The following is an 18,826-nucleotide window of genomic DNA, read 5'->3' on the forward strand; positions in this document are numbered from 1 at the left end:
TCAAAGTTAAATGATGCTGGAAAAATTTGTCCTTTATGATTAATATACAAGTTATGTGAGGACTTGGTATTACCAACTAGTTTGTGCTGGCATTATTCAGCTGTAATTAAATGAAGTATCCCCTGTATATGGAATAAATAATGCGCTTTGATAAAACCCTAAGCCAGTGAAAAATGAAATGTTTCTTCTTTAACATTTTTCCTGCATCTTCTCAAAATCCCCTCTACCTGCTGTACAACTCATACTTGACTTGTGGCTACTTGTAGCCACGCAAGGCACATGGCAAGAATGAACCGGTCATTTAACATGATGTAATTATAAATTATGCATTAATGTAATTTTATTCTTTATGAAATAAAGTATTTCAAATGAGCTTTTGTTTAGAAATTATTTCAATGGCTATATTTTCTCATTTATGTTTCATCAGATAAGCCTATACTTTAGTTTCATTGACAAAACAACCAAAGGTTGGAAAAGGAGAAAGCATTTGCCATGACAATCAATTACTGTTGACTTGCTGAAATGCAAAAAGAATGCATTCACCCCAAATATTCCAATATTTAGATATAAATACTCAAACATAACCAGTAATTGTTTGCAGTCGAAGTACAGTACCTTTGGCAAAAGGAATGGAAAATCTTATAAAACACATGGTCTAAATGCATAAATTCTAAGGCATATCTATATGCCAAGTTCAAGCATCTTTACACATTCTTAAGCTGCAAATAAACATTTTGCCATTCTTATTATCCTCTGGAAGGGGGGTGCGGTGGCGCAGTGGGTTGGACCGGGTCCTGCTCTCCGGTGGGTCTGGGGTTCGAGTCCCGCTAGGGGTGCCTTGCGACGGACTGGCGTCCTGTCCTGGGTGTGTCCCCTCCCCCTCTAGCCTTACGCCCTGTGTTGCCAGGTTAGGCTCTGGCTCCCCGTAACCCCGTATGGGACAAGCGGTTCAGAAAATGTGTGTGTGTGTGTATTATCCTCTGTCATGCACTGCTTTTTAAGAGTTTGAGTTTAACCATTCCACAGTAACACGTTGACAGTAATGTGTGAATGTGTATGGGTAAATAAGTGTGTGCGATGGCCCTGCAACGGACTGCTGTCCAGTCCAAGGTGTACCCTCATGTCCCATGGTTACAGGTTTTGATGGATGGATGTATGGATGGATGGATGGATGGATGGATGGATGGATGGATGGATGGATGTTAATATGTAGGAACTTAACAGAAATCAGTATGAATTGCCTAAATGTATCAACTTTAGCAGTAAGACACTGTTGCTACTCAACAATGTATATGTTTATTTGGACATTTTCAGCAGCCCTAAACAAATTTATTTTCACAAGTGCCACACTTTAAAGAGTTATTTGTAGAATACTTTCATAATCATGAATCTATATCATCATCCCAACAATACTAGGCAAATTTTAAGATCTGACAAGCTGAAATTAAACAGATTTGCTACTTGGCTATGCACAGTATTATTACGAAATTGCCAGATATTACTTCTTTTACGTGTGGTATTCATAATAGAAATTCAAAATTCGTAATAGATTTAACAGAGAAGTTAAGGGAAAAACAGGAAGTCAATGCTGAAGGTCAAAGTATCACCCAGCACCTTTCTTCATGGTGGCCAATGGGGAACTCCAGAAATCTGCATGCTGAGCTGTTTAATTCACTGAATAATGCTTGCATTCTATCTTTTATTGCCATTTAAATAAACCCACACATGTGTGCGTACATATTTGAAAGAATATTTTTTAAAAATTTAATTAGTTGTAGTCAGATTTAGAGTTAACTGCACTCTATTCATCAACTGAATTATGCAAATAAAACGATAATGATGAAAATGATGATGATTGCAGTCGGTTTGGTGCAAAGGTCTCTTGAGGATATGGCAGGAGGCTGTGAATGTGTACTGTAGTGAAGATTTGTGGATGTACACCAGGTCAAAGAGCCCTAGATTTGTCCTCATTTATTTATAGTTATATCAGAAAAAAAGGTTCTTTTTAGGCATTCAGCTGCCATAAGCAACTGTTGGGTCTTTGGAACTTGTACACATCAGCTGGACACTCCGTCCCCAAGCTGTCTTCTGCTGCACTACACACCAGGCCCGATCAGCCAATTGCTGACTTCAGACACCAACATCAGCTTTCTCAGCATGCACTTTACTTGTCACTTACAAAAAAAAGTGTTCAGTTTCTCAAGATGGTTCCAAACTGTTTTTGGGTGTTTTAGGGTATTAAAAAAAAAGTCTGCAGATGTCATAGATAAACCGATGAGCAATAGCAACTCAAAACCACCATAGGCAAAACAGGAAATACATCTGTGTGGAGTGGAAGACATAAAACCCCTTATAATTTGAAGAAATGAAGGGTAAAAAGTATAAGTAAAGATTAAAAGAAATATTTTCCGTAACAGATCATGTTCTAAATGTTTGTGGCAAGGACACAAGTTTCATTTTACTACATCTTAGGACACCACTTCTGAGACATATCTTCGGTATGCAACTGTTCATTCACTGCTTCTTGGAATCTCTCAATCCAATGTGTGCAGTTGAAATAAAACTCATCATTTTAACACAATCCATGATTCACACTCCTCTGTACCCTAGTATAGCTACATTAGACTACGGCACAGTTATAAATTTGCAAGAGGGGAAAGAGAGAGAGAGAGAGAGAGAGAGAGACAGAGTGAGCGAGCGATGGGCCCTGAGCGCTTAGAGCACTGAACCACAAAACCTGAAGAAGCTCAGTTTTGTGGAATTGGTAGTGTGACTTCCTGACTTTTTAAAGACCACTCACACGTTAAAGAATAAGGTATGTATGCACACGTATTTTTGATTGTGTAAAAAAATAGGTATTTACTAATATATATAATGATTTTAAAGCCTCATTAATTACTACAGTGATCATTTCAATATAATATTCATCTTTTTAAGATTTATGTGACCAAATATTAAGAATTCTCAAATCCGCACTGTCTCGTTATTTTGCATTGAATGAATTATTGAAGAATTATTTTTGTAAATAATTATTATACTTATTGATTGTGCTTTTGCCCACTTTTATTATGTAATGTATGAAAATGTTTATAATATAACTATGTTGATAGACATTTTATCAGTCCTTCATTGTTTCCAGGAAGAGAATATCGGTCAGAAAACAGAAGTTATGGAATACTTATTCTTTCATTTGCCATATTGCCAGATTATCAGATAAATTACAGCCTTACACTTAAAATGCAACATTCAAATACAGTGGTGTCTTTTTTTCTATGGAAAAGAAAACGTACATTAAAATTTAACATTTAAAATAGTATGCAGTTCATGCAATAATGTAATACACGAAAATTATTAGCAGAATGTAATGCTGTTGTATTTAGTGTATTTACGTTTATTTATTTTTTAATGTTGTGGTTATTTTTATGTCAGAATTCTTAATTGGATTACATTTTGTGCATTTTTCATTTTCTGGATACTATTTTTAAAAATGTAACATAAAAATAAAAATATAGCATCAATATAATTTCCTTACCTCTAAATTATAGTATATCTGTGCAATATATAGTATAGTTTATCATAATTTCAATTTATCAAATCATGATACGCAATCAGTGACCGCCATTTGCAGCTGACATTGTTCATAAGGTAGCATGAACTGCTTATACATCGCAAACTCATTTTTTATGTAAATAAACTTACATTTCTTTAAATCTATTACAAAAAAAAGCACAGAGAGGTCAAGCATACAGTGAGAATATCAGCGCCTGATATTACTTTGTGTACTCATTTAACAGAAAATAATATAAGACTTCAACATTTCCAAGGAATTGGAAAATAAGACTATTATTTTAATTTTTTATTATTTTTTTTTTAATTCATGAGGTAGTTAACCTTTCTACATGTACAATTAATTTCACACAGATAATATTTTGTTATTATTACAACATTTCTATGTGTATGTTTACATATGTACGTATATAATCCATACAAAAAGCTAACATCTGTCTCATGACATATTAATCAGAACCCTTGTTTGAAATTAAAATTTCTGACATTAGTTTTTGCACCCTTAGAAGCCAGAGAATTTCTGACCGGCAATCCATTTCTTCTAAAATAGTTGTTTTTGTTTTTTTTTCCCCCCAAAAGACATGTCAGAATTAATGGACCATTCATTTTATTTTATTATCTGTCTTGTTATTTTCTTCCTAATGTGCAGGTTCGTTTCAGATGACTTATCTCTAAATGTCATCTTGGCCGAGTGAAGGATGGGAAGTACTTTTAGCATCCTGAGACAGCTTAGATCCTCCAAAGATCACCTGGGCACAGAAAATGGGTTTGCAGGCAACAGCTTATCTCTGAGGGGTGCCTTGGTGAGTGTCTGCGCCTCTGTAACAGAGCACAAGCTGCAAAGCAGCAAAAAAGTTTCCAATTTGGGTATTTACAATGTCCGCTTCTTCAGCAAACATAAATTTTGTTGATATTTCCAGACTAAAAATGAATTGTATATTTGTGGAAATTAAAAAAAAAAAAATCCACTTAATTTATTTTTTTTATTTTAATCACTTAAAATAGCTACTTATTCTTAACACATAGCATATGATTAATACAGGTCACCATTCAAATTCTAAACTGTGTACAATTTAGACTCTTAGCTAAGATTGATGTTTTCGAATTCACTGCATTCATGATAAATGGTGGGTGTTTATTTGTGAGTTTGTTATGTAGGTAGATTGCTTATTTGTGCTTAATTGTACATACTTTTGCAGGGATCTGATGAACACGTGTTAGGCCCTCCAAATCCGGGTAAGTAAGCTTGATAAATTTAAAGGTCTACCTCGATTACATGGTGCTTCACTATTAAATTATTTGCTGTGTTACTTTTTATATTTAAAATACACTTTTAACTTACTGTATTTACTGCACTTGCTTTTTATTTCATTGAAGTTAATAGTTATTTCATTGAAGAGAATAGTCCTCTACCACAATAAGAGAAAAGTACCGATTGGGTAAATAAACAAAGCAAAACTGTAAGAACATAAGAATAGAGAATATTTAGGAAAACTGCATATGTCTTAATGATCTCATTTTAACTGAAGATACTTTGAAAATCACAATTCAATAGAATTTTGGTTCGAATGATGTTTCTTTGTTTTTCCTCCAGATAAAGATATTGCCATTGCTCATTACGACTTTCAGTCACTGAATGATCATGACCTGTCATTTCAAAAAGGGGACAAACTTAAGATTCTCCATGAGTAAGTATAACTGCAGTAAAACTAAACCTGCATGTTTAAAGAATACTGCTTTTTTCCTCTCTCTATTAACCAGCTGCAACGGGTAAACTTCCTGTTGCAAAGAATTGCACTGCATTGCATTTATTTAAAAGAAGACCTTGCAAAATAAAGTGGCATTTTTTAGGGTTGTTTTTTTGAGGAGCACTTCTCCGTGTGACATTCAAAGTACATCTAAATGTATTAGTAAAATCTTAGTGTCCTTGAGAATGGAAAAACAGAAAAATGATTAACAGGTGAGATTCCCACAAATTCATTCACTAATTCTCAATGACATTGCATGAGTGCAGAAAATTTTGCTTATGAAGTCCACAGGCTATATCTAATAAAAATGCTATTTCTGAATAATCCAAGTGTTAGTAATTGTTTGCGGGAAAGTTCTCTGTTTCCTGTCCTTCTCTCCTCACTAAGGGTTTCAGTATGCCACCCTTTTGTCCCTGTACCAGACCAGAGCAGTGCTCATAACGGTGTCTGTTTTAAAGGAATGGGGACTGGTGGCTCGCAAAGTCCTTAGTCACTGGAGAGGAGGGTTACATTCCCAGTACTTATGTGGCTAAACTGGATACTTTGGATGTGGAAAGGTGAGTAGCTACTACAGATTTGCAACATAATCCTTACAAAGAGAAAAGTCACATTAATTCTCATTCTCAAAATGCTGCAGGTGGTTCTTCAAACATATGAGCCGAAAAGATGCCGAGCGTCTGCTTCTGGTCCCAGCAAACAAAGTTGGATCGTTTTTAATTAGAGAAAGTGAAACAACCAAAGGTGTGTATCACTTCATGCAACCAAAATTTCTAGGTCTTTCCACCCAGCAAGACGCACTGAAATACTGGAACACATGAACTTAACTTCTGATAGCTGTTGCAGTAAATTGCTCAAATACATCAAACCTTACATCATTTAGCACGAGAGCATGCTAACACTTTCCATGTTTGTTCAGAATGATTTCAGTTTTGATGTTACCAGATGTTCGTGTGATGAAAAGGCTACGTTTAATTAATTGCATTAATTATAACGCAGATATAGCGGAGTTGAATCTTGATTTGATCCCTGTGTTGAAATTGTATAGTGCTTAAACAAAATTGCGAAAAAGCATTAAAACTTTAAATAGTTTCAAATCTCAGAGTAAATGTGCGTTCAGTGTGAACTAGCTGAAAAATATTTAGTATGTGAACATAACAAGGGCTAACTTAAATTTTCTTAAATGTGTGCAATATTAATTATAGTTCTCCGGTAATCATTCATATAATTAAATCCTGCTTATAAATGCAAAGGTTTTATTTAAAAAGGTAACAGATACAAGATAATAAACTCTGTAATCCCCTTTAGGAGCCTTCTCTCTGTCAATCAAAGACATGGTGCCTGGCGAGGGGAGTGTTGTGAAGCACTACAAAATACGTTCTCTTGACAACGGTGGCTTCTATATTGCTCCAAAAGTTACTTTTCCATCCTTGCAGGAACTGGTGAAGTATTATTCAAGTAAGATGACTTGCACGTTGCTCAGGTTGTTTACTAAGGTCGTAGATCTTATCTTTACTGAACTCCTCGTACTATGACACACTGATTTTATTTATCTATTCTTCTCAATAATCAGAGACAGCTGGTGGTTTGTGCCAGCAACTGACTGTGCCCTGCAAATCCATCACTCCTCAACAGCCGTGGGAAAAAGACAACTGGGAGATTCCTCGAGAAACGCTGAAGATGGTGAAGAAGCTGGGTGCAGGCCAGTTCGGTGAAGTGTGGATGGGTAAGTGAAGTTCAATCTATCAGCGTCACCATCAAGGTGTATGATCTCTCACTGTTATCGCCAAGATCAGGGCTGTGAGCTTTGGATCATGTGGCCCGGTGTTTGTCAGCAACACAGTATACATTGGTTTAAACATGACCATGGTCAAAAGTCCTTTTTTAAAGAAGTTATGGTTTTCTCAAGTGATGTGGAACCTGCTGTAAGGCGTGATGGTAATTCGTGAAGTCTCAGGAGACCTGCGTATTCTCATGATGTGGTAAGACACTCCATCTGGTACGGGAAATCAGGATTTTAATCTCGCAGTGGTTAGAATCACCCCCCGGAATGCCACAGGTTGAAACAACTGAAAAAAGCACGAGGTGTAAATGTCATGTGACCTCAGGCTTTCCTGAACTCGTGCAAGTATTGTCATATCACAATGCTAGTATTTAGGCTTAGTTTTCTGCTTAGGTTTAAGTGTATTTGGGGGGGCGGTGCAGTGGGCTTGGCCGCTGTGTGGCAGGTCTGGGATTCGAGCCCTACTTGGAGTGCCCTGCGACAGACTGGCGTCCCATTCTGGGTGTGTCCCCTTCCCCTTCGGTCTTGCGCCCTGTTTTGCTGGGTAAGCCCCCGGCTCCCGGTGACCTCGCTCAGGGACAAGCGGTTATCGACGTTGGTTTAAGTGCATTGTCATTTTCCGGCATGCACGATCAGCCTAATGTCACACCACAGACAACATATAGTTAATAAATATTGTAGCAAACATTGTAACAAACACAAATAAATCACAGTAACAGCCAGTAATCTATGAGTTAGCAGTAATACATATTCATTTGGTCATAGGGTGTAGGGTGAGCTCCTCAAAATAAAGTCCCTAGAATAAAGTCATAGGTAAAAATATAGTATAAAGAAGAAAAATACAACTGAGTAAAATTATAAAATGTGAGGTGCCAGCAAAGGGCAAGTTTATGAAAGAATTGGTGTGTATAGGGAGTGCATTAGTTCTTTCTATAGGGGGCTGAGAGATAATTTACTGATCAGAAATTGCTCAGCAAAATATGCCCATTTCTCAGGCTACTACAAGAACACCCAGAAGGTGGCCATCAAGACCCTGAAGGAGGGCAGCATGGAACCGGAGGCCTTCCTCCAGGAGGCCAACCTGATGAAACAGCTGCAGCACGACAAGTTGGTTCGCCTGTACGCCGTCGTCACCAAGGAGCCCATCCTCATCGTCACGGAGTTCATGGCCAATGGTGAGCTGTGCTCCATAGGGGGCTGATAGACAAGGATGAAACAGAAGATCAGGCCCACCTTGTAGATCTTAATGTAGCCATTGCTGAAAGTACATTATGTTAGTGCTGCCAGTTCTGCTCCTGTAGAGAAATAAGACACTGATACCCTGTCCATCTGTGTGAACTAGAATCATGTATCAATTCAAATTACTTACATTAACTTTTACTGTGTATCTATTTATTTACATTTATGATTTGCTTGCTTGCTTGCTTTCAGTAGTGCAAGTAACAATAACTTCAGAAATGGGAGTCTTTAAAAAAACTAAATCACACGATTTATTACAGGACATTATAAGAGTGCTGCATTGCAAAGACAGAAAACTGTAGACTGGAGTAAATGTAAAAATAAGAATAATAATATTAATAACACACACACACACACACACACACCATCTGAACCGCTTGTCCCATACAGGGTCACGGGGAGCCGGAGCCCAACCCGGGGCGTAAGGCTGGAGGGGGAGGGGATACACCCAGGACAGGATGCCACTCTGTCGCAAGGCACCCCAAGAAGGAGTCAAACCCCAGACCCACCGGAGAGCAGGACCCGGTCCAACCTACTGCGCCACCGCATCCTCCCGTAATAATAATAATAATAACTGGGGGCACGGTGGCACAGCAACGTGCTGGGGCTGTACCCGCTGTGTGGCGGGTCTGGGGTTGGAGCCCTGCTTGGGATGCCTTGAAGCGGACTGGCGTGTGTCCCTCCCACTTCAGCCTTGCACCCTGTGTTACTGGGTAGGCTCTGGCTCAGGCTCACCTCATTCCTGCTTGGGACAAGCGGTTGTAGACATTGCAAAAAAAAATTATAATGGTTAAAAATATAATTTTTCAAATGCTGTCTTTTTCTGCAACCCAAAGGAAGCCTTCTTGACTTTCTTAAAACAGAAGACGGAAACAAGCTGCAGCTTCCCAGACTGATAGACATGGCAGCACAGGTTTGTGAAATAATATCATTTTAATTATAATTTATTGCACAAAAGAACTTTATGCATTTTTTTAAGAAAATATGGCAATAGAGAAGTGTGCTGAAATGTGCTTTATCCATACTTCATACTAGCTACAATTATGAACTTCCTGGCGTTTCTAAGAGATAAAAAATTCAATTTTTATACGCTGTTTAGGAGTGAACTATGCAATGTTTCATATGAAATATGTAAATAATTAACATTTTCTGAGAAGACTCATAAATTCTTACTTTGAGATTTTCTTCTCTGTCTAATTTTAGGACCCGGTAAGACTGTGACAAATTTTGTGGTTAGCTGTGCCGGAATGTATAGACCTCTCTCTTTATCAGCCATTAGCATCAGCACAGGATGTGAGATGTTTAATTCCGCTCTCCTAGCCTCAGCGACTAAACGTATTTCTTCACCTCCTCCCTGCATGACACAACTGTCTGAAACAGCTGAGAGGAGGGGTTTCCTGTTAATACACATTTAATTTATGCACATATAGGTATTGCATTTATTTTCCATCTGTTCACTCTGCCCCACAGATTGCAGAAGGGATGGCCTATATTGAAAAGAAAAATTATATCCATAGAGATCTACGGGCAGCAAATGTACTTGTGTCCGAAGCTCTTCACTGTAAGATTGCAGACTTTGGTCTTGCTAGGATCATTGACAATGAGTACACAGCACAGGAAGGTAAGGCCTTAAAATGCAGTGTAACATTAAATGGACATTTAAACTCATAAAAGTAGCAAAGAAAAGCTCTGTAAATTTAACAATTTGTGGCCAAGTATATTGTGAGTTATGTAACTTTGGTAACAGCTTTTTTATAGTTGTGACTTCCATATATGGTTCTAACATTTAGAGGTGTCATTTTGTTGCTCATTTAATACTTGAGAACAGTCATGGATGTGTTGCACAATCATACTGAAACCAGATACCTGTGGAACTGACTGCCAGTATTTAATTATGGCAAGTCCTGTTTATTCATAAAAGTCTACTGGCCTTTTTCTTTATTCTCATCATTACTGTTCCACTCAGGATCAAAGTTCCCCATCAAGTGGACTGCTCCAGAGGCAATCAACTTCGGCACCTTCAGCATCAAATCGGATGTGTGGTCTTTTGGCATCCTTCTCACAGAAATTGTAACATATGGCCGGGTGCCCTATCCAGGTATGTTGCTTTTTTGGAAATACAACACATGATAGGAGACAGATACAAAAACAAAAAAATAGCATGCCTATGATAGCATTACAATAAAAGAAATCTGAATTCAAAACGCACGCCTTAGCCTTGGTCACCCTCCACCTCATGTGTGATGTGGCTTCTCTTGTATACCTACAATTTCCCTTAGCTACATTTCCCCTCACAAGCATCTCCTAGAAGCCCTCAGACTTTTTCCTATAGCGGAAAACCAGATCTATTATAAAAATAACACTTAACGCAAAACATTTTAGAGAAAGTGTCAAAATAACTGAAAAAGCAAGGGAAAGCCCTATCTAACAGTTTAAAAGTATAAATGATAAAAGGACAGCATTCTCTGTTAAACGGCAAGACCATTAGTAATGACTTCGTCTCATTTGATTTGCTATTCTTTCATTGCACAGTATACTTTAGGAATAGCTCAGCAGAAAATGGTGTATTACAAATGATAGCAATAATGCAAATTCCACTCAGACTGAGCCAGGGCATATGAAGTAACCGCACTACCTACTGCACCCCCATGCAACCAATGAATGACAAACTAACACAAGAAAACAGAGAAAGTAAGAGATAAATAAATAATAACAGGAAAAGAGGGAAATACTAGGAATAGCACACAAAAGTATTAGGTATAAGTGACTTTGAACACATGGGGCTTAATCCTGGATTTAAAGGTGTCCAGAGCAGATTTGATATTCTCAGTTTGGTTCTTAAGATTTTCTCACAGTTTAAAAGTTCTCACTGTTCTGCAGCTCATGTACAGTGTAAAGGTTCATGCACCATACTTTCAGCCGCTACTCCGGCATTGTATGTGATTGTTTGTGTATCTTACAATTTTTTTAAAAAATTTAAAAAAAAAAAAAATTGTAGGAGGGTATCAGGATTTGTCTGTCCTGTGTTTTATGCACCTACTTCAGCGATGGACATCGGTGCATCAAGTGGAAGGTAACAAACTAGGTTTACTTGAGAGTCACATGTCTGCAGCCATATCTCTTTCTCTTAATGTAATGCACAAATTGTACTTTTGCTGAGATGTACGTTGCTTTGCCTAAAAGCATCTGCTAAATGTATCAGTATAAATGTGAATGTAAATGTAAAAGGCAGGAATTTTGCACATTTGGTGAAAAACGTTTTTGAATTTTTCTTGCTCGGGTACACATTATTTTCTCTTTTCAATACGACTGAGTTATTTTATAAAATTTCACTTGAAGAGCAGAATTTTACAAACATAATTATACTTTGTTTTGTAAAGGAAACCTGTATAAAAATAAATAACTGAAGATGATGAAATGTTTCCACCGGAAATATTCCCCCCGACCACTAAATTAGCCTGTTCTGTATTCTGTTATGTGCGCTTGAACTCTGAAACAACATTTTGACACATATGGCCCATGTAGGTATGAGCAACCCAGAGGTTGTGAGGAACCTGTCCAGAAACTACCGAATGCCATGTCCAGACAGCTGCCCCTATGAGTTGTATGACCTCATGCTGAAGTGTTGGAGAAACCATCCGGAAGAAAGGCCCACCTTTGAGTACCTACAGGATACTCTTGAGGACTTTTTCATTGCAACTGAAAGGCAGTATGAGGACCATCCGTGCTGATTTTGCACAAATATGTACATTTTTATGCTTTATTTATTTTTTAATCATCTTTAAGCTCCAAAAGAAATACTTCTGCTATTTTTACGAGATAAACTTGGGTTTTAAAATATAATTTTGATTTAAATTTTTCTTTATATTGCACCATTTTCATCAAAGGATGCTTAACACAAGTTTTGAAAGCAAAGGAACAAAGAAGGACATTGACTAAATTTGATAAGGTATCAGCCAAATCCAAAGATATTCTGTTGACAGTAATGTGTATAATAGTTGTTTTTAGGGTTGACAGATTAAAATATCAATTAATAAACTGTATATAACTATACATTCTGTAATTAAAATATTTGTTAGCGTTCATGCAGTGATCATATAGTAAGAGTTAAACATACAGTTTTGTACATTTTCTCATAAACAATATTGTCACTCTTTATGTATCCAATAAAAAGTCTTTGGGAAATCATTGTATATCTTACAAAATTAACATAATGCAACATAGGCACCATTTAGCTATGTAATGAAGTTTTAATATTGTGTATAAACATTTTTTTTACTATGCTAATAAGGAATAGGGTGTGTGGTATGAAGAATTAGCAACTGTTCATTCTATTTTTTTTTATCATTTTTATTGGAATGCTGTCAATCAGGGGGGTGCGGTGGCGCAGTGGGTTGGACCGCAGTCCTACTCTCCGGTGGGTCTGGGGTTCGAGTCCCGCTTGGGGTGCCTTGTGACGGACTGGCGTCCCGTCCTGGGTGCGTCCCCTTCCCCCTCCGGCCTTGCGCCCTGTGTTGCCGGGTAGGCTCCGGTTCCCCGTGACCCCGTAAGGGACAAGCGGTTCTGAAAATGTGTGTGTGTGTGCTGTCAATCATATATAGTGCAATAGAGTTATCCTAAACATAATTCATCATTTTATTCACTCCCTTTTGTGTGACACAACAAAAGAACACAAACAATGACAAAGTGTGCCCACTGTTACAGCAGAAAAAAGGAAAGCAATGTTTATTATCAGTCTTCCAACTATAAAGAAACAGCTAAATCTTGCAGACTCCAGCTCTGCTCTCCACAAAGAGATCTCGATCTGCTTCTCAGATATGAGTGTGGCATTAAAGGAGAAGCAGTGAAAGGCTTTTAAAGCAAGAAAAAAATTCGGAAATAATTTGCACAGGCTCACATAGGCTACTTCTGTGTTGAGCTCTTCATAAGGAATCACTTCAACTTCACAGCTATTAAGTTCAAATTTTGTGTTATATAATTTGACTAGTTACACTTCTATTACTGGAGTGAAAAAAATCACTTCTGTGAAAAACACTCCCAAGTGTAAAGTTCTTGGCTAGTGTGGATTTTTTTGAGTGATTTATCTTTTTTACTACAATCCCACACGTAAGGTGTGCTATAACGCTGGCCCACAAACCTATCAAGATCATTTGTAACACTGGGATAAGGAATCATTACATCTGCTCTCCCTATACAAAATTCCCAGAAGCTGTACAATTTTTTCTCAAAAAATTCTGGACATTTCTCAAAATTTTTCTCAAAATTTACAATTTTTTTCTCAAAAATTTTCATTTTCTCATCTCACAGTTCACAAGTTCTTTGGTTTTCACGCAGTCAATGTACGCATATTTTTAATGTGATACATGTAATAGATATGATCCACATGATCCACATCCTCATGTACAGAGCCTTTAGTCCAGTAGATAAACCAACATCTTCAAACAATGTTAATGCCACAAAAAATCATCTGGGACAGAATTTGTCTCTTCCCGTCAGTTCCGTAGTCCTTCTCACTGCTGACATTCAGTACTACATTGGAATCAGTGGCTTTTGGACTTCAGACAGTTTATCTTTGAGATTGATGAATCCTGGCCGTTCCAAAGGGTTCGAACTCCAGCAAATAAGCATAATGTCATACAGTGACTGTGGGCAATCAGGGGGCTTTGGCATCCTATATCCATTTTTTATGGCTTTTACACAGGATGCCTTGGATTTGTCTAAAAAATTAGAGAGGAAAGAATCTTGTTTGTAAAATCTACCTTTGTCCATATGCACTGAAATTTAAAGTCAGTATTGAGAGATATTTTACTTCATAACAGACTTCACATACCTGAGTATGGCTCCTCTCCAGATGTAATAATTTCAGTTAAAAGGATCCCAAAGGACCACACATCACATTTAACTGTGTATTTTTGAGAAGTGAAGACTTCTGGAGCCATCCATTTCACAGGAAGTTTAGCATCTAAAGAAGGATTTAAATATTAAAAATTGAGCTGTCCTAAATTTTAGAATTCATAATTTCAGCATTTTTTTCCAAAGTAAATTTATTGGAAGTCGGAAAAAATTAAACACAAAATGAAAACATTTGTCATTATTGCGATTTTGGTGAGGCTGGAATTCTTACCCATTTCAATTGCATTTTCTCCTGAAACTGTGAATTGTGCCAGGCCAAAATCGGCAATCTTACAGGACTCAAATTCAACAAGCAGGATGTTTTCTGCCCTAAGGTCTCTGTGCAGGATCTTCTTGGCTTCAAGATAAGCCATTCCTTCTGCGATCTGTTTGCCAAAAAACTCAGTTTAATGTAATGGACAAGTTTGACACATTTTAGCGGACAAGAAGTCACATACAAAATTTAAAGAATTTTCTTGTAACACACTATAAAAATGTTTATATTCAATAAAATAGATATAAAATTTTTGTATTCGCATAACCCAGCAATTTTTTTCCAAAAGATTTGAAAACTTGAATTTTGTGAAGTTAGTCATACCTGAAAGGCAAATTTCATCAGCTGAGAAAACTCAATGCTAAAATACATGCTTTTACATCCTGAAATGAGTTGAACAGACATACATGTGATTATAGACATACATGTGACCACAATCAATTAAAGAAATTTTAAATGTGTTCAAGACACATCTCAGAGCATTAAATGGATTGTTAAAATCTATAAGTACTTCTAAGAAATCTGGACAAGCTTCCGTTGAGCAGTTCTGTGACGATACTGATTGGGTCATCCATGGTGCACACTCCATAGAGTTTGAGGAGCCGTCTGTGCTTCAGCTGCTTTAGGATTTCAATCTCGTTCAGGATGTTTTGTTTCTCACTAGAAACATCAAGATAAAACATTCATAAAGATCCTCCAAAGTGAAGAACCAGGTCAAAAATCACAGAGAAATGTGTCATGTATGGTATATGAAAATCAGTTTCCCTCAGATTTTTAATTTAAAATCAAAACTTTTCATCATGATTGAAGATCAGGTCTTTTATATATCTTACCTGGAAACTCTTTGATGGCCACTTCAGTTTTGTTCTTCCATATTCCCTTCCACACCTCCCCAAACTCCCCACTGTCAAGTTTTTCAACTTTCTCCAAGGAGCTTCTTTCAATTTCCCATTCCTTGCCCTTACACACCAAAGGGGGGGATATTTCCACCTGGAAGAGACAACATGTTCTACCAACCGGTGGTATTCAACTCTCATTTCCATGTGCCAAAGTGTCAAGTGCAATTATAGAATACATTATTTGCAATGCATCAGGACACAGACAAATTATTTTAATGTGCTAAGATGACAGCTTACTTAAGGAAGGCAAGAAAAAAGTTGTGTTTAGACACTTACTTTTGCACAAGGCTTGTTGAGCTGCTCGCAAAGTCCATCAGGATCTCTGGAATATGAATCAACCAACTCCGAGACGCTCAGGAACTTTTTGCGTTCCACGAGGTAGAAAGATTTGTCATCTTCTGTAATTTTGTAATGCCATGCGATACCATCGCACTTTACTGGAATGCAAAACCGTATAAAGTCATTATCTTCCTTTGTTTTTTTTCCAAAGAAAGTTTTTTAGCATTTCAGTTTTTGCCTCCACTATGCAACCTCCATCTTTTTTTGTTTTTTTTTTTTTTTTTTGCAATTGCCTACCCAGCAACACAGGGCACAAGGCTGAGGGGGGGATGGGAACACCCCGGATGGGACACCAGTCTGTCGCAAGGCACCCCAGGCAGGGCTTGAACCCCAAACCCACTGCGCCACCTCACCCCCCCATCTTTTTATGATGAGCTAATATATTTCATAATATAGTAATATGGTTAGGCAGTATGCCGTAGTGTTCAAAATTGAATCAACCAAACTGAACAATACTTTTCAGAATGTTTTTTTTTTTTTTTTACCTGATAAGTAGTAAAAGGAGTTTTTTGCCTTTTTCCACACAAGAAAAGAACCTGGACCATTCCGTTGTTCAAGTAGATATCTTTTGGCCTGGGTACGCTTGGTAACATTCCCAAAGTACCACCTATCAGAGTAGACAAAATGTCACATATTATATTATTGTGTAAGCACCAGTGCTAAATCTAACTTCATAGTCATTGCCTTGACACTTCATAGACTCATCCTTTAGTATTGTGAGGCAGTTTCTAAATTTCAGTAATATGAGACTATTAAGATTTATATATACTGAGGATACAAAGAAATAATTTGCTGAACATGGAAAACATGATACATTTTAAATAACCAGCTAGATGTTATGACATTAAAACAAGTATAAAAAATATCAAATCAGCCAATGACTGATCCAGCGCAGTGTTTATTAAGGAAGACTTTTCTAGGCTGTGTGCGTTTACTGTTCATAGTTCCACATTTTAGCCCTCCTCGGTAACATAATAAGAAGGTGACAACAAACGGACAGAGGCCATGGCTAGATCCAGAGTTTCCCGCGCTCAAGTTTCAGAAATGAAAAACAGAGTGACTCTTTTTCTCACACCACAGATGCACTCACAGAGTGCCAGGCCATCCGTCTGTGAATGAAAGCGTTGTACCACGCAAAGCTAGGACAACGTCAACGCCGATTCAAATTCAGAAAGGACCAAACTCACCAAGACGACATATCGTTTCGACTTTCACTAAACGCGTTTTGCGTTTCAAGAACAGCACTGCCGTTTGAACTCAGAAAAGTAAACGAAAAGCAGCTTTCATTGTTGTGGAATAAAACTAAAACTGCAAAAATGTGTTTGAAATATTAGGAATATACAAAATTTGTGCAACTTCCTATCGATCTAATTTTCTCAATAAAATATACAGTACTTACGGCTCCTCTTCCAGCTTTTTCACAGTCTTCGTCAGCTCTACGGGCACATATTTGCTCCCCGACTTGTGCAGCTTAATGCTCTTCACGCTCAACTTCCTGACGATGACACATTGGTCTGTTACCCCAATCACCTCCAAAAGATCTCCTTGCGCCAACTGCCAGTTTTTCAGAGTGTGGCGAACGTAGCTGTACTTGGACTTCCTATGGAGCGACTTGTCCTTCTTAGTAAAGGACCATAATTTGTGCTGCAACTTTTCCCGGTTGACTGTGTTCCCCATTGCTCTTCAGCACAACACTGGCTGCAGGTTCAACGTGTAGATGACACAAAATTCTCAAAAGGTGCCAAACAAGTTCTGCTGGTTTTCTGTTTAGGTTCCCATGTGTAACATTAACGCAACGACATTTACAGAGTGACTGCCAAAATGACATTATCTGAGAAGCTTAGTCAGAGATAAGAGATACTCTTGCTCTCCTGTACCATAGTGTCCTTAATAATCTGATGTCAGCAACCTTTGATGGATCAGAACCGTCTGTTTTAAAAACTACATTCAGTTCTGTGCACAAACCACGAAGGAATAATATTTTTCACTCAGCGGGGCAGAGGATCCAGAGCTTATAAGTGTTTTAAAGTACCTTACTTTAAATTCACTATTCCAACAATATTCTTTCAACCATAAAATTTAAACTGATCCTGGAAAATATATTTGTACAATCTGAGAAATAAAGGGACATGTAAAAAAAGACTGCGATGACTTCATCGGGCCAACCTGCACTGAGCGCATTCCAGTGCAGGGCACTCAACGTTTCCTGGTAAATGATAGATTTATATAACAATGGTTTCTTGGCGAAAGGAACTCCACCAGCTTTTATCCTCTGTCAGACCAACAATCTGTGTTTGAAACACAATTGCCATTATTTTGCAGGTATTGTTTTGGCAATTCTAAATTATACTAAGAAAAAGCCGAAGCTGGTTAAGCTGCTGTACAAGAATATTACTTGACACACCAGGAAACATTAACACTTACCTGTAAGCCTTTTCATTTACGGTTCCTCATGTTCATTTGACGTAAGTAAACAAACCGGATTTGCATTTTCTTTATTTGTGTTTGCTAGTGTTTCATCGTCAGTAAATGTACTAATAAATTTACTGGCATAACTCTTGAAGGGTTTCTGATGGTAATGACACATCTTTTGAGAAAAGGCATGACTAAGTTCAGCTAACACTGAACTGAAAATACTTTATAGAGCACATAATGTAAGAGAAAACACACACACACACACACACACATTTCCTGAACTGCTTGTCCCATTCGGGCCCGCAGGGAGCCAGAGCTTAACCTGGCAACACAGGGCATAAGGCTGGGGGGGAGGGGACACATCCAGGACGGGACGTCAGTCTGTCACAAGGCACCCCAAGCAGGACTCGAACCCCAGACCCACCAGAGAGCAGAACCTGGTCCAACCCACTGCGCCCCCCTAAGAGAAAATACCAAATTATTAAAGCACACACACACACACACACACACACATTTTCAGAACCGCTTGTCCCATACAGGGTCACGGGGAACCGGAGCCTACCCAGGAACACAGGGGCGTAAGGCCAGAGGGGGAGGGAACACACCCAGGACGGGACGCCAGTCCGTCGCAAGGCACCCCAAGCAGGACTTGAACCCCAGACCCACCGGACAG

General features: G+C 38.0%; 2 protein-coding genes across 2 annotated transcripts; one reads left to right on the plus strand and one right to left on the minus strand.

Moving 5' to 3' along the window:
* Window positions 1–2,737: 2,737 nt before the first annotated feature.
* On the plus strand, window positions 2,738–12,310 carry LOC108922546 (tyrosine-protein kinase Blk-like). The gene is made up of 13 exons (XM_018732742.2): window positions 2,738–2,815; window positions 4,217–4,370; window positions 4,767–4,803; window positions 5,162–5,255; window positions 5,774–5,872; window positions 5,953–6,056; window positions 6,621–6,770; window positions 6,886–7,038; window positions 8,091–8,270; window positions 9,171–9,247; window positions 9,805–9,955; window positions 10,301–10,432; window positions 11,860–12,310. Exons 2-13 carry the CDS (start codon window positions 4,266–4,268, stop codon window positions 12,063–12,065), a joined length of 1,488 nt encoding a protein of 495 aa, XP_018588258.1. The 5' UTR covers window positions 2,738–2,815; window positions 4,217–4,265; the 3' UTR covers window positions 12,066–12,310.
* Window positions 12,311–13,766: 1,456 nt separating this feature from the next.
* On the minus strand, window positions 13,767–17,420 carry LOC108918238 (tyrosine-protein kinase SRK3). Its single transcript, XM_074559723.1, is given in 9 exon segments — window positions 13,767–14,051; window positions 14,165–14,296; window positions 14,459–14,612; window positions 14,825–14,883; window positions 15,012–15,152; window positions 15,325–15,490; window positions 15,676–15,836; window positions 16,224–16,345; window positions 17,138–17,420. Coding segments are annotated over 9 exon segments (1,401 nt in total). The 5' UTR covers window positions 17,416–17,420; the 3' UTR covers window positions 13,767–13,863.
* Window positions 17,421–18,826: the final 1,406 nt, after the last annotated feature.

The sequence above is a fragment of the Scleropages formosus genome, chromosome 15 (genome assembly GCF_900964775.1).
Source record: "Scleropages formosus chromosome 15, fSclFor1.1, whole genome shotgun sequence".
NCBI lineage: Eukaryota > Metazoa > Chordata > Actinopteri > Osteoglossiformes > Osteoglossidae > Scleropages > Scleropages formosus.

What these genes read in the sequence shown, in the direction of transcription:
- LOC108922546 (XM_018732742.2), top strand. Translation starts at nt 4,266, where the DNA reads ATGGGAAGTACTTTTAGCATCCTGAGACAGCTTAGATCCTCCAAAGAT. An exon ending in GATACTTTGGATGTGGAAAG is followed by an intron (nt 5,873 to 5,952) that starts GTGAGTAGCTAC and finishes AAAATGCTGCAG; the next exon opens with GTGGTTCTTCAAACATATGA. An exon ending in TGGCCGGGTGCCCTATCCAG is followed by an intron (nt 10,433 to 11,859) that starts GTATGTTGCTTT and finishes TGGCCCATGTAG; the next exon opens with GTATGAGCAACCCAGAGGTT.